Source organism: Narcine bancroftii, chromosome 7 (genome assembly GCF_036971445.1).
Source record: "Narcine bancroftii isolate sNarBan1 chromosome 7, sNarBan1.hap1, whole genome shotgun sequence".
Taxonomy (NCBI): domain Eukaryota; kingdom Metazoa; phylum Chordata; class Chondrichthyes; order Torpediniformes; family Narcinidae; genus Narcine; species Narcine bancroftii.
The window spans coordinates 183,613,230-183,630,130 of NC_091475.1; the positions used below are offsets into that span (position 1 = coordinate 183,613,230).

Genomic DNA, 16,901 nt, shown 5'->3' on the forward strand with positions numbered 1-16,901 from the left:
GACAATGATGGCAATTTTGAAGGATGTAATTGTGTTGTTTTCAATAAATATCTCAAATGAAAATCTATTGCAGTCAGGTTTTTTTGTGGTTTTTCAAATATCGACTTATGTCAACCCTCGAAAAATTGATTTGGCATATATGCTAGATCAGTGCAGGTTGGATTTGAGCTGAATTTAAGGTCTGAAAAGTATATCTGGCATGTTAGTAGATTCCAATTTTTTGAGAGTTTTTTTTTAGTTTCACGATTCGACTTATATGCTGAAATATATGGTAATCCTTTCTGAGAATGATTCAATTGAAAAATATTATTAACAAGATCTGGTGGATATAAAAATGGCAAGTCCAGTAATATGGTATTTAAGAAATTTTTAAACTGTAAGTAACTTTAAAAAATGAATATTTAGGAAGTCATATTTAGTTGCCAGTTGTTCAAAAGACATTAAACAATCTCCCTTAAATAAATTTGCAATGATACCTTTGATTTTTCATATAGAAAAGGATTGATCAATTATTGATGGCCGAAAAAAAATAATTGAGAGATAGCACTAGATAAAACAAAGTTTTTTAAATTAAAAAAATCCTAAATTAAAAAAAATTCCTAAATTAGAACCAGATTCACAATGTCTCTTTGCGTATTGGATTAGATATATCCTTATTGATCTTGCAAAAACTAAATGGAAGAGAATTACCCCATAAAGAGACTGCTGTATAGATTTTAATTCTAAATATATATGATTCAATTTGTCAATAAAAAATCCAAAAAATTAGATAACAAATATTAACAGTTCAGTAATAAAATTAAAATTAGATAGGGCCATACTTCTATCTTTTTTCAATTTTTGTAAATTAAATTTACTAATTCTAGAGTTTTTGTTCTTCCAAATAAAGGAAGAAATTTTGAACCATATTATATAAAAAAAGACTTCAGGATGAGAACTGGAATTGCTTGGAATAGATATAAAATCTTAGGTAATATAATTTTAACTGAATTAATACAACTGATTAGAGATAATGATAAAGGAGACCATCTAGAAAAAGACAATCTCACATACTCGAATAAAGGAGAAATATTTGGTAATCCTTTCTGAGAATGATTCAATTGAAAAATATTATTAACAAGATCTGATGGATATTAAATTGGAAAATCCAGTAATATGGTATATAAATCTTTAAATCATTTTGTAATTCTAACCCCTAAGTATGTGAAAATATCTCTGGCAATCTTTAATGGAACTTGAATGTAGATAGGGACCTGCATATTAATCAGAAAAAGTTCACTTTTATTGAAGGTTTAATTTATATCCAGAGAAAAAGCTGAATTGAGAAAACACAGATAACATAGCTGGGATAGATATTTCGGGATCTGAAATATAAACTAATAAGTCATCTGCATACTGTTACGAGCCCAAAGGACACCAAAATCCAGCAGCAATAGACATTCACCATGACAAGTATTTTCTTAAACAAGTTGTTTTTAATTATCTTTAAACATGAAAACAGAATCAAACTTTAACTTATCTCTATACTTAACGAACCCAAATTAACCCCCTTCTAATACTCAGCACACGTGTATGATGTGTGTGTTAATTTAAGAAAAGTTCTTTGGTTCACAGTTTGTCGGACTCTGGCTTTTACCTTACTCTTAATTTAGTCTATGTGTGGTCTGAGTCCAGCGTGTTCTTTGAATGAAGTGATAGGAGAAGGTATTCGGTTCAACAGTCAATTTATTACATAGCACAAGAATAAAACTTAACAGAGCTCTGGATCAGTCGTTAGTTCGTAGGTCACCTGCACAGTGGGCTATTCCCCAAGACTGACCCCTATTGTCCAGTTGGCTCAGTTTATATAGATCAACCTTATCATACAGAACAAAAGGTGGCTTCCTTTGCTAGATTTCATTATCATACAGAACAAAAGTTGTCTTCCTTTGCTAGATCTTTTGTATAAGGGTTATCACAAGTCATCTCCTGTTTTGCAGATATCTGGTGTGTAGCGCTCCCATCTTAATCCTCCAGGCCAGACTATCCTGTTGTTTTGATCAGAAATTAATTCATCCCCAGATATTTCTAATCACCATTCTGTTCCTGTCTGGCCAATTTCTGCTGTACTCTTTAACACCTCCTCCTGTCTTAATCTTCCTCCTAGACTGGTTTTCCATTCCCTTTGTTTTTTGCAGGCCATTCTTTGTTCTGGTCTGGCCTGTGTCTCCTGTGCTACTCACCACCTCCTTCAGTTTGAGCATTCCTCCTAAATCGTTTTATGCATTTCCTCTCCCTGTATTTTGGGAGTAGACTATTTTGCTCAGCCAACTTTGCTCCATGCTGTGATTGCCACTTAATCACATTCCTCTTTTTCCCTGAACCATTCAGTAAATATAAACTTTTTAATTAATCATTTCTTTCATAATGTTTTAACCCCTAGATTCCAACAGTCCCCCTTTTGGTCTCATGAAAATGAGACCAACCACCAGTTAACTTATGGGACCAAGACCTCAGGAGTTTTTGCAAGGACCGGCATCTCCGACCCCTTGTTAAACTTAACCTCACAAACTTGGCCATTATGTACACACTTCAGTCCAGTGGGGGCCCCAACACAGTGTTCAGGAATGTCAGTCCAATCCGCAACGTACTGTTTCGGTTCGTTATGGGCCTCCCAGGCTGACCACAAACACTTTGTACAGTTGTTTACTTCTCCAAATGCTTCAAGGGCTAGGAACAACATCACCCATAGTCCCCACATAGTGTCCATCACAGCCCCCAAAATTCTGTTGACTTCAATATAGAAATATCACTTCAAATACTGAAATACAGTCACCGTAATCCAATAGTCTCTTTAAAGGGACCCGTTCAAAAAGTTCTTAGTCCGTAGTTGCTTCACAGGTTCTCAGTCACCTCCGTTCGAATCTGTTCCAGTGTCCGTGTTGGTGGGTCCGTTGCTGCTCACTGACTCCAATGATACCACGTCTCGCCTTTTCCCTGTAGTCGAACCGCGTGGGACGTCCTCTCCACCACTCTGTAGGGTCCTGTCCACCTGGGCTCTGACCACTTTCTCTTGATGACCTTTAGCAGAACCCACTCTGCGACTGAAGGTATCGGTGTTTCCCCTTTTCTGTTGGGACTTGTAACCTGTTGTGAAAAATCTGACACCAGAGCCGTTAGTTTATCATAATAAAGCTTGCATCCCATTGAACTTACTTCATTCTTCGTAGTCTGAATTCCGGTTCCCGGTCCCGGAAACTGGTGCCCCGTTTGTAGTTCATATGGAGTAAAGCCTGTCACAGAACTTACCAAACTCCTTATTGACATTAATGCCAGGGGCAACGCATCCACCCAATTTAGTTTGGTCCGTGCCTGTACTTTCCCGATCTTACCTTTTATTGTTTGGTTCATCCTCTCCACTTTCCCTTGGGATTGTGGATTGTACACCGTTCCAAAGGCATGTTTCAATCCCAACATTGCTTCTACCTCCTGTAGATCGTTATTCTTAAAATGACTTCCATTATCGGACCTAATTTTTCTAGGAAATCCGTGTCTCGGAATATACTGGTTGATCAGGAATTTACATACCGTCCTTGCATCTTCTCTTTTGGCAGGGATTGCCTCCAGCCACCCTGTGAACACATCTACTGCTACTAAGAGGTATCGCTAGCCACTTACCCTCTCAATCATGTCCGTATAATCAAGTACAATTTCCTGCCCTGGTAACTTAGGTAACGGGAACTGTCATTCATGTGGCTTTACAGTCGCCTTGACATTGAAAGTTATACATACCTCACACTCTCTAGTATGGTTCTCCCCCATCGTCGGCAGGAAGGGGTGCCACCAATGTATCAAATACCTTATCATCTGCTTCTTTCCAAAGTGTGTTAACCCATGCGCCTCCTCTTGGAGGGGTTTCATGAGTCCAGATGGTAAAACTGGCCTACTGTCTATCGATCTCCACAGTTCTTGATCCTCGGTTTCCCCCCTTTCCTCCCATACCATCCTTTCCTGAGGTGATGCCTTTGCTTGTTCCTGTATTATTACTTCTACCCTACACGGTGGTAATAAGTCATGCGCTGTTCTGTCTGCCGGTATCATAATAAACTGAGGGCCGTATCCTGCTGCCCTTTTAGCGGCCATGTCCGCTTCCTGATTTCCCCGAGCTACCATCGTATCTGTTCTATCATGTCCTTTACATTTAATAACTGCTAATGCCCTTGGTTTCAAGAGGGTCTCAGCCAGTTTCCTAACGTCCTTCTCGTGTTTAATTGGGGTCATTGCTGCTGTTAAAAACCCACTTCTAATCCATTGACTAAGCTCAACCTGTATTGTCCCTACCATATATGCTGAGTCTGTATATATATTTACCTCCTTTCCTTCTGCCCATTCTAATGCTGCTATCATTCCCTGTAGTTCTGCCAGTTGTGCTAACTCCTTTCCTCTCACTGCCCCTGTAATGATTTCTTCAAATCCTCCTGTAGTTTTTCGTACCACCGCATAGGCGGCTTTCAATCCATCCGTGGGGTGTCTGTAACAACAACCATCTGTAAATAAGGTCTCATCTGGTTCTCTCAAGGGTGTAGCCTGTAAGTCAGGTCTTATTTTAATATCCTTTACTACCCTCTTTTCACAACAATGTGGTTCTCCCTCTCCCATATTGTCTGCCATGTTAATGCCTTCATTGGTAAACGTAACATTTGGAGCATTCAGGATCTTTTCTAGTCTCGTCTGCCTTAGCGAAGTCATTGTAAATGCTGTCGAGCTCACAAATGCTACAATACTATGTGTTGTTAATACCGTCAGGCGATGTCCCATTACTATGTGTGCCACCTTTTGTAGAATCTTTGCTACTCCCGCTGCATGTCTCGTACATGGTGGGTGTCTGTCTTCCGTCGGGTCTAGTGTGATACTCACATACATGAGCACACATCTTCCACCCCATCAATTGTGTGTGCTTTTTCAGAAACATCCAAAAAGAAAGGTAGTTTATAATTTGGAATCGCCAAATCTATAGCTGTTGTAAGAGCTTGGTTCAATAGAATAAAACTCATCTCAGCCTGTGCAGTCCAATCAAGTGTAGCTCCCAGATTCCTCATCCCCTGCTCATTCACCAAAGTTCGCAGTGGATGTATCAACTCACCATTTTTTTTTCTTTGGCTTGGCTTCGCGGACGAAGATTTATGGAGGGGGTAAAAGTCCACGTCAGCTGCAGGCTCGTTTGTGGCTGACAAGTCCGATGCGGGACAGGCAGACACGGTTGCAGCGGCTGCAGGGGAAAATTGGTTGGTTGGGGTTGGGTGTTGGGTTTTTCCTCCTTTGCCTTTTGTCAGTGAGGTGGGCTCTGTGGTCTTCTTCAAAGGAGATTGCTGCCCGCCAAACTGTGAGGCGCCAAGATGCACGGTTTGAGGCGATATCAGCCCACTGGCAGTGGTCAATGTGGCAGGCACCAAGAGATTTCTTTAGGCAGTCCTTGTACCTTTTCTTTGGTGCACCTCTGTCACGGTGGCCAGTGGAGAGCTCGCCATATAACACAATCTTGGGAAGGCAATGGTCCTCCATTCTGGAGATGTGACCCATCCAGCGCAGCTGGATCTCCAGCAGCGTGGACTCGATGCTGTCGACCTCTGCCATCTCGAGTACTTCGACGTTAGGGATGAAAGCGCTCCAATGGATGTTGAGGATGGAGCGGAGACAACGCTGGTGGAAGCGTTCTAGGAGCCGTAGGTGATGCCGGTAGAGGACCCATGATTCGGAGCCGAACAGGAGTGTGGGTATGACAACGGCTCTGTATACGCTTATCTTTGTGAGGTTTTTCAGTTGGTTGTTTTTCCAGACTCTTTCGTGTAGTCTTCCAAAGGCGCTATTTGCCTTGGCGAGTCTGTTTTCTATCTCATTGTCGATCCTTGCATCTGATGAAATGGTGCAGCCGAGATAGGTAAACTGGTTGACCGTTTTGAGTTTTGTGTGCCCGATGGAGATGTGGGGGGGCTGGTAGTCATGGTGGGGAGCTGGCTGATGGAGGACCTCAGTTTTCTTCAGGCTGACTTCCAGGCCAAACATTTTGGCAGTTTCCGCAAAGCAGGACGTCAAGCGCTGAAGAGCTGGCTCTGAATGGGCAACTAAAGTGGCATCGTCTGCAAAGAGTAGTTCACGGACAAGTTTCTCTTGTGTCTTGGTGTGAGCTTGCAGGCGCCTCAGATTGAAGAGACTGCCATCCGTGCGGTACCGGATGTAAACAGCGTCTTCATTGTTGGGGTCTTTCATGCCTTGGTTCAGCATCATGCTGAAGAAGATTGAAAAGAGGGTTGGTGCGAGAACACAGCCTTGCTTCACGCCATTGTTAATGGAGAAGGGTTCAGAGAGCTCATTGCTCACCATACATTGGGATAAACTGCTTACTATAACCTGACAAACCCAAAAACGAAAGCATCTCCTTAACTGTCTTTGGTTTTGGATGATGTAGTATCGCTGTTCGATGTGCAGGGGAAATCCCTGTGCCTTTCACTGAGACCATTCTACCTAAAAAGGTGACCACCTGTCTGCAGCATTGCAGCTTTGAGCGAGAGACTTTAAAGCCTGCCTTGAACAGCTGCACTAGCAGGAGACAGGTGGCCTCCAAACAGGAAGTATGATCAGGTGCTGCTAATAGGATGTCATCTACATTCTGGATCAGAACTACCCCGCCTGGCAGTGCTAGCCCCCCCAGCTGTTCTTTCAACACCTGATTGAAAACCCCTAGAGATAAAATAAAGCCCTGCGGAAGCCTAGTATACCGCAACTTTCTACCTCTATACGTGAATGAAAACACATCTCTTAATGGTTCTGCCAGCGACAAGCAAAAGAAAGCATTCGCTAAATCTATGCAAGAGAACCACTCGTGGTTAGGGGTTAAAGCAGTCATGGCAGTATATGGGTTTGGTACTGAAACTGTGGGTGTTCGCACAATACGATTGATGCGCCTTAAGTCATGGGCCATCCGATATTTGCCCGTGTCCTGTTTCGGAACAGGTAAGATGGGTGTATTCCAACTAGAACATGAATGTTCCAACATCCATGAATACATAAGGCCATCAATGGTATCTGCCAAACCTTCCTCAGCTTCAGGTTTGTGGGGATACTGCATCTGCCAAATTGGGATGTAATCTGACAGTTCGAAGGTTATGGGATCAACCTGCTGACAAAAACCCACATCTGCTGATCCCACTGACCACAGGTTCTCAGGGAGAGAATCTAGCATAGGGGCCGAGTCGGGGTGATCCATCTTCTCTCTACCATGAAAGCGTTCAATCTGTCTATGCTCAAGGAGGACTCGATCATATGTCGGGGACAAAATCCTGTATGCCTGACCAGATGAGGAGAACTGCACTGTCGGTATTTGGGTATCGGACCAGTCACTTAGGGACATCAAGTTCTGACACATCGGTCCCAAATCTTTTGCCTGGTGAGTAGTGCCAATTGCAAGGGTGACATGAGGAATGGCCTCACCCGCCATCACATACCATTCCAGCTGCTCAGATGTCAGTGCTACCGTAGCGGCCACTCCCTCCTTTCCTACCACTATGTAGTCCGAATTAATCTCCCATTGCATGCTCTCTACCTCTTCATAAAAGGCATGCTGATACATTTCATCCCCATCCCTATCATAAAAGAGGGTCATATGGGGGGGGTCTGAGGGAGGGGTATACGGGTGTAACGTCTGGATCCACGGCTTCCATTGATTATAAAGCTTTAGCAGCCCTCCCTTTTGTGGGTCCTCCGGGTCCAACAGCCCCCAGTAAATGTCAGCCCATTGTCCCTCAGACGCGGATCCTCCAGCTGCCGCCAACAACATCTGAGAACCGGAATGAAGTGTAGTTAATGAACAGTTCATAGAATATCCATTTGGAAAGGTGACCTCTATTCCACTGGGTCCACAAAGGATCGATGCTCCGCACCTGACCAACAGGTCTCTGCCCAAAAGATTGGTAGGGCACCTGGCTGACAAAATGTATTGATGTGTAAAAGTCTGTCCCGCCACAGAAGTGACTAGTGGTGTAGAAAACAGCAGATTTTCAGGTGTACCCAAGAACCCTATCAGCTGGATGATGTTTTATCTTGAAACTCAGCGCCAGTGAGTGTTGAAAATCTGGCTCCCGTATCCACTAAAAAGGATACTTCCATGTCCATTACTTTAATCTGCAGGAAAGGGTCTGCCAACCTTGCCTGCTCGTGGGTGCTCGGGCTCCGTCACTGTGGGCAATATTGCTCCTCCTCTGTCAGCAAAGGGAATTGTCTCTTCAGAGCTAGAGCCGCATGGCGTGCCTGATGTACCGGGGGTGGCACTGACGATCTCTGGGGCTGGACCCAATGCTCATTTTGTTGTGGTCCATATCCCCTTCCCCCAGTGTCCTGAGGTCCCCAAACTAGGGGGCAGTCTCTCTTCCAGTGTCCTGGCTGACCGCATACAAAACATACGGCTGGCTGCATTCGTGGAGCACCCTGACCTCTCCCTCTTACTCGGAATCCCCCCATTGGACCTCCCGTTCTGCCCACATAGGTGGGACCCGGTGCCCAATTTGGGGCCGGGTGCCAACTCATATTATTCCCTTGTGGTGGCTGCGGTGGCTGCTGAATCATCTGGTTCGCACCCTTTGAGGAAATCTTTTTTTGCCTCGTTTGCCTTTTTCCTAGCCTCGTCCAATTGAAGTTTAAGGAGTTGCACTTGTGCCGACTCCGTAGTTTGTTTGTCCTCCTTTTGCTTAGCCCTGTAACATTTCATGTGATGGGTCAAATGTTTTTCCCATTGCTCAGTCGAGCAACCAGGAATATCAGGGTTATTCTCTAACGCCTCCCTGACTACAGCTGGCAGCCCGCTCGTTACTGCAGACTTAAATAGTGTAGGCTGCAAGGCTTCTATGGCTGGGTGTACTCCTGCTTTATCCGTCCAACTCTCCTTACACTGACTGAAAAAGGTCAAGATCTCCTCATCCTCTGACTCCTTTGTGATAGGGGATGCCTTTTTAGTAGCATGCTGAAGGTTCGCTTCCACAGCCATGCAAGCCAATGTCATATTATGTAAATCTGTCCTTCTCTGTTCCTTCGCTTCCTTCTGCTGTTTAAGCCTTCTTCTATTCCAGATAGATCCTTGTCCCTTTGCCTAATGTTCCTGTACCTCCTTTGCCGCTTCCCTCTCGGCTTCTCCCAAGTACATTACAAGCCGGATCTTTTCAAACCCTAGCGGTATCTTCCCCTGACTCTGCAGCTCTTTCCATATCTGTTCGTACCGTGCCATAGTCTGTACCTCCTCTCCCTTCGGTAATCCTCCCAGTAATTGATTCCTTGTTTTTTCCCACTGTCGGTTTACAGATGGGGGAACCCATCCGTCTTCCCCGAACTCTTGCCCTTCATCCCTAATTACTCCTTCCATCTTATGTTCCGATTTTTAACCCTTTAGACTTAGTACTTCACTGGGTCTCTCCCCTGGTAGGATTTTGCCACCCTGCAATCTACTTCGACCCTTCCCACGTTATTATAAACACCAGCGGCACACTGTACACAATCCTTAAACAAAAACTTATTATAAACTATTTATGATACACTACACGATTCTTAAACAGATACTTATTATACACTACTATGGTACACGATCCTTAAACAAATACTTATTGTACACTATTATGATACACGATTCTTAACCAAATACTTATTATACACTATAGAAACAAATAACTATAACACAATACACCTTATTCTATTTGGCCAAGTGTCTAAACCAATATCTCGAGATCACTACGAGGGGACTCTAACCCCGTTCTACTAGGGGGACTCTAACCCCTTTTTTCTACAGGGGACTCTAACCCCGTTCTACTAAGGGGACTCTAACCCCCTTTTCTTGCAGGGGACTCTAACCCCCTTTTCTTGCAGGGGACTCTAACCCCAGTTCCTTACGGGGGACTCTAACCCCCGTTTCTTGCAGGGGACTCTAACCCCCACTTCTTACAGGGGCTTCTAACCCCTGAAGCTTTATTCTTTGGCTTTAACTAGGACTTTTGCAGAGTAGTGACAACACACAATTTTATCGTTGCCAATAGCAGAACTTCGTTTAAACAGGCGTCTGCTTACCTCCTTTTGTTGAATGGCCACTTGTTGTCATCACCACAGCACAATCGACCGGTGTTTTGTATCTTTTTCTTCCGTCACTTCTCCATCTTCTTCACGTCGGGATCACCAAATTGTCGGACTCTGGCTTTTACCTTACTCTTAATTTAGTCTATGTGTGGTCTGAGTCCAGCGTGTTCTTTGAATGAAGTGATAGGAGAAGGTATTCGGTTCAACAGTCAATTTATTACACAGCACAAGAATAAAACTTAACAGAGCTCTGGATCAGTCGTTAGTTCGTAGGTCACATGCACAGTGAGCTATTCCCCAAGACTAACCCCTATTGTTCAGTTGGCTCAGTTTATATAGATCAACCTTATCATACAGAACAAAAGTTGGCTTCCTTTGCTAGATTTCATTATCATACAGAACAAAAGTTGTCTTCCTTTGCTAGATCTTTTCCATAAGGGTGATCACAAGTCATCTCCTGTTTTGCAGATATCTGGGGTGTAGCGCTCCCATTTTAATCCTCCAGGCCAGACTATCCTGTTGTTTTGATCAGAAATTAATTCATCCCCAGATATTTCTAATCACCATTCTGTTCCTATCTGGCCAATTTCTGCTGTTCTCTTTAACACCTCCTCATGCCTTAATCTTCTTCCTAGACTGGTTTTCCATTCCCTTTGTTTCTTGCAGGCCATTCTTTGTTCTGGTTTGGCCTGTGTCTCCTGTGCTACCCACCACCTCCTTCAGTTTGAGCATTCCTCCTAAATCGTTTTATGCATTTCCTCTCCCTGTATTTGGGAGCAGACAATTTTGCTCAGCCAACTTTGCTCCATGCTGTGATTGCCACTTAATCACATTCCTCTTTTTCCCTGAACCATGCAGTAAATATAAACTTTTTAATTAATAATTTCTTTCATAATGTTTTAACCCCTAGATTCCAACAAGTTCAATCTCACTTCTCCTTTTTCCAAGTTCTCTGGTTGCAGGCGGTTCTTATACTGTGCACAGAATTTAACATGTCTAAAGTTCACCGGGCTCTGGTGCTCGAAAAGTAAATGTTTACTGCTGAGGAAGGTTCTTGTAGGGTTTGCAGAGAGAAATTTGTTGTTTCAGGATTTCCACAACTGAGGTACCACCATTAGTCACCTCAATGTCTCGCTTATGACATTTGCCCCATTAAGGTTCTCCAGATGGTAACCTTTCTTTCAGGCTACTACAGAGTTCCTTTCTGTTCCACTTATTCCAAGATAACACTTTCAGCCATCCGCCTCTCTGGAGCTTTTCTGTTTCCAACCTGCTTTTCCTGGCTTGCATGTTCATCTGCTTTCATTGTCACACACACACTAGCTGTGAGAGCTTCTTGAACTTGTCTTCTCTCTCTCTCTGCAACCGAGACTGCCAGAAAGCCCATGTGACTCTCTCACTTCCAAAAACCCCCACCTTCTTCAGCAAATAACAGGAGTTCTCCCCCTTGGTCAAGCTGTTGTCTTAGATAAATAAAACCCAGTAGTGACTTTCCTGTGAGCACACTGTAGGTACTTTTAAACAGCCAGTTTGTCTCCTCCAAACAATGGCTCTTCATTTCATGACATCATTTCAATTAGCATCTACTTGTGAAATGTGCATAAAAGTCTCGATAGATCCTGCAATGTTAGTGAATATGAGTTCTTCAGTATTTCGAATAAGATCTGTTTTAAAATGTGTGTATGTATGTAACCCACTCTAATTTTACCAAATACTCCCAAATATTTATCCATTACAATACAAAGAAACCTTATGAGTTACTGCATTTCTGACAATCCTTTGAACCTCATGAGTGTCTCTAAGGGCTACCGCCAGAGGTTCTAAAGCTAAATCAAATAGCCAGGGGCTAAAGGAACTTCGCTGCCTAGTTTCCCTAAACAGCCTAAATAAAGATTTTTAAAATTATTAGTAATCACCATAGCTAAGTGGGTACTATAAATCAATTTAATTCATGATAAAGTACATACCAAATTTAGATCTCCTTAATGGTTCAAATAAATTGTTCCACTCCACTGTCAAAAACCTTTTCAGCCTCTAGTGAAACTACACATTCTGGATTTATATCCGTAGTGGAATAAATAATATTCAGTAATCAACGGATGTTAAAATGTCGATGTTAAAATGTGATTAGTGACCTTTAATAAATCCAGTCTGATATTTAGATACAATAGAGGGAAGGATTTTTTTTCTAACCTATCAGCCAAAATGTTAGAAAGAACATTAAAATCTACATTCAGCAAAGAAATTGGTCTATAGAAAGTACATTCAGTCAGATCGTTATCTTTTTAGGAATCAATGAAATTAGCTCTTCATTAAAAAGTTGCCAGTATGGTCCCAAAAAAAAGGAATTTTCAAGCATGTTAAATAGTTTTTAAAAATTTAAAAAAATTTTTCACATTGTGAACCATATTAATCAAAATACACAGAAACATTTCCCTCTTGAATATACATAGTGTCATTTTCTCCCCTTTTCCCCCCTCCCTTCCCTCCCTCCCTCCCACCCCCTCCAAACCCATTAAGCGTTCACCATACAATAAACCCATTAAACAATGTCACCACACGATGAAAATAAACAAGAAAATTGTGTCATCTACTTTTACACATTGGGTCAGTTCATTTCGTCTTCTCATTCTATCATTTTAGGGGGTGGAAGTCAAATGTTAAATAGTTGAGGGGCAAGTAATTAGTAAAAGATTTTAAAAACTCCAGTGTAAAATTATCTGGGCCTGGGTCCTTGCCAGATTAAAGAGAAGTAAGAACTTGGGATACTTCCAACTCTGAAATTGGAGCTTCCAGCAAATCTTGTGATATTTTGAGAATATTCAATCATTACAAGAATCTATCCATTGAAATAGAATTATCAGGAAATTTATATATGAATAAATTCCTGAAACATTTTATTAATTTCAGCATGATCAAAAGTAAAGTTTCCATCCTTCTTGCATATCTTTGTAATTTATCATTTAGATGCTGCTGCCTTCAGTCGACTAGTTAACACCTTACCTGATTTCTCTCCATGTACATAAAATTGAGATTTAAGTTTAAGTAGTTGATGCTCATTAGGGTAAGTTAATAATAAATCATGCTGAGTTTGAAGTTTTACTTTTTCTTTAAAAAGGTCTATACTAGGAGTCATAGAATATAATTTGTTGATCTCTTTAATTCTGTTAGCGAGTATTATCAGTTCACTTTTAGTGCATTTAATAAGTCCAGCAGAATAAGAAATTATTTGTCCTCATAAAAATGATTTAAGTGCATCCCTAATTACCAGATTGGCCATTATTTCAGTAGAGTTTGTCTGAAAAAAGAAAGAGATCTGATCTTTAATAAAGCTAATGAATTTCTCATCCTGAAGCAGAGTGGAATTGAACTGTCATTTTTGAACTCTGGAAGTGACACTTGAGATTTCAACAGAAAGCTTTAAAGACGCATGATTAGAAACAGTGATTGCATCAAACTCATTGCATCATACTCACATTTCCCTATCGAAGGCACCAGTCGTGTATCAATTAAAAAAAAATCAATGTTAGAGTGATATACATGAGAAAAGAAAAAAAAAATCCTTTTCCTTCGAGTGTAAAAAATCTCCATATATCAACTAAATTGTAATCCACCAAGAAAGAGTTAATATAACTAACTAATTTATTTGGAAGCATCTGAATGGCGGAGGACCTGTCAATAAAAGGATTTAAGCAACAGTTGAAATCTCCACCTGTAATTAGCATGTATTCATTCAAATTAGGTAGAGAATTAAAAACCTTTAAAAAAAAATTCAGGAAAGTCAATATTAGGAGCTTATTTCTCAATGAACCAGTACTTCTATATTTATGCTTTGAATTACCCTTTGAAAAGTATATTAATAAGTATTGGAAGAGAGTTGAGACATATTTAGTTATGTGGAGAGACTTGAAATCTGGGATTTTTCTCATGGTTATCTATCTAATCATTGGGGATGTGATGATTAAATAATGAAAAAATATTTTCCACAGCAATGAGGGTGAATAAACAGAGCTCTCAGATCTGATCATTAACAAAGAGGATATAATAATTTTCACAAGGTCTTGTGATACATTATGTTGAAGGTTGTTGGAAGCAAATCTACCAGATAGTCATTGAGCTTTACAGTATTTAAACAGGCTCTTCAGCTCAAATCATCCATGGTAATTTTAGAATTAGTCCCATTTGCCTGCTTTTAGTCCACATCCTTTTAAATGAGGTGGTGTACAATTAGGTTCTTGGGAGTCACTATCTTGGAAGATCTTTCCTGGACCCAATGCACTATGGCATCGTGAAGAAAGCACATCAGCGCCTCTACTTCCTCAGGAGTTTGTAGGTTTGTTTGACACCAGAAACTCTGACAAATTTCTATATAGGTGTTGACTGGCTGCATCATGGTCTGGTATGGGAACACCAATACCCCGAGCGTATAGCAGTGGACACAGCCCAGGACATTAGAGCAAAACTTTCCCGACTATTGAGTACATCTACACTGCTGGCGGGGGGCAGGACCAATCATCAAGGACCCATGCCACTCAGCGCACCCTCTGTTCTTGCTGCTGCCATCAAAAAAGAGGTGTAGGTGCCACAAGACTTGCACCACCAGGTCCAGGAACAGCTGCTGCTTCTCTACCATCAGAATCCTCAACAATAAGTCATTCAGAGACCATTTTAAGGACTCTTACTTGTGCACTTTATTGATTTTTCTTTGCTCTCTCTGAATTGCACAGTCAGTTGTTTACATTCATTACTTGTTAACTGTTCTTTTGATTGTTTACATGTTTACCCTGTGTACAGTTTACATTTTTCACTCAATTAATGGTAATTTTGCCACACCCACAGGAAAAAGGAATCTCAGGGTTGTGTGTGATGTCATATGACAATAAATCTGAAATGTCTTCTACATCTTCCTCTGGCAGCTCCTTCTGTTTTTCTATCCCCCTCTGCATGGAAAAATCACTCAAGTATCTTTTGAATCTTTCCCCTTTCAATTTAAGCATACGCCTTTAGTTTTAGACTAAAGAAATTAGTCTGTGACCATTCATCTTTTCTATGCCCTCATAATTTCTCACCTTTCTTCGTTCCAGGAAAAATGGGACCAGGTTATCCAGTCATTCCATATGCTTAAGCCCTACAGTTCCATGACATTTTTCTGCACCCTCCCTACTTTAATCACATTTCTACGATTATATTGTGACTGGACTTGAATACAATATTGAAGATACAATCTTACCAATGTCCCATAGAGCCTCATCATTCACATCCCAATTCTTGTATAATGCTATGTCTGATGAAGGTACACATACTATAGGTTGCCTTCACCACCTTGTCCACCTGTGTTACGCATAATAACTTAAAGGGAAATGAAATGTATACTTTATGAATATGCTGGGCTTTGATAAATGACCAGGGAATGGGAACTAATAAAATAGTGAGCCAACAAAGGTACCATGGGTAAAGAACCCTTTGGCAGCACTGTCTGAGTTAATTTGCTATTTTTGATTCTCCAAGAAAATGTTTATGATCTATCTTTTAACTGATACTGGTTATAATCTTATCAAGTTAATATTTCTGTGTTTACTGCAGAATCTTTCAATATCCATTGTTATGATAGCTGATTTCTTTTTGCAGAGTTTTGACAAATGCTTTCTGGGATCTTCAGAAACTGCAGATGCAAATAGAGTATTCTGTGGCCAGCTTGGAGCAGTCTATGTCTTTGCGGAAGCTCTTAACCCAGCACAAATATTTGCAATACATCAATTGGGACCTGGATACAAGGTACTCTCAGATTTTTTTCTATATCATCATGTGTATATGCAGAGTATTTATGAAATATGAACACATTTTAAAATTATGAAAAAAGATTCAAGCTCCAAAGACAAATGCAAGTCAACGAAAACTATTGTCCTGACTAATCTCAGGTATTAGATAATCAAAACTCCACTGTACTACCAGGTAGTTTTCAAGTATTTTTTTCATTCATTGTCACATAAAAAACACGTTTTTCTATATTCCTTACAATTACTTCGTAACTTCTACACCATTTTATTTTGTTCTTGAACTATTATTTTTCATTCTATGGTTACATGCTTTTTTATTGGTTTGCTTCCATCTAGTGTAGAAACTGAGATATGTCAACTGAATACCAAAAGCAGATGTTGAACAATTTGTTTAAAACATTCTGAAAACAATGCATATCTTTGTTCAATGGCTACTGTAAATTGTAAAGTGCATTATCTTTCAAGTTTAACATTTTATTAGTTGTAAAATCTTCAGTAGAGAAGAATGTAGAAGAAATATAAATGTGACACACATTGCTTAATAAGATAGCTTTAATAATGATTTTCATGTATTAATGTTGTTAATTATGTGGTTTGTCCTGCTTGTTTCAATTTTCTCCCTTATGCTGAAATCAACTCATTATATAGCTGTTGATAACTTTTGTTTGAACCATTGAAGTGACTTTTTGAACCTATGAGTGAGATATAGGAGCAATTATTTAAATGCTATCATCGTTGGGTTTAATTCTTTTCCCACTTAATATCAATTTCTTTCCCCTATTGTTTTCAATAAAGGGGCAATGACTGATTTTTCTCACATTTTCCAAGAATGCCATAATAACCGATATGACTTGTCTCAAATAAAATCTGTAATTCTATTCATTCATTGACCTTTTACATATGCATAGAAGTGCATTAATCCATGACGATATTTATGAAATAATTTTACTTCATATTTGAATGGCTTCTCATTTGGGAAGATGACATATATTGGATTACGTCCTGTATCTTGTCTAAGTCAGCATTATTCATAAG

General features: G+C 40.6%; 1 protein-coding gene across 26 annotated transcripts in view; it reads left to right on the forward strand.

Moving 5' to 3' along the window:
• The window catches only part of nbeaa (neurobeachin a), a 1,045,297-nt gene that overhangs the window by 406,048 nt on the left and 622,348 nt on the right, over nucleotides 1-16,901 (forward strand). For all 26 annotated transcript variants that reach the window (XM_069891655.1, XM_069891654.1, XM_069891651.1 and 23 more), the window contains one exon: nucleotides 15,718-15,864. In XM_069891655.1, the coding sequence (XP_069747756.1) occupies nucleotides 15,718-15,864 (147 nt within the window). The remainder of the gene's footprint in view (nucleotides 1-15,717; nucleotides 15,865-16,901) is intronic.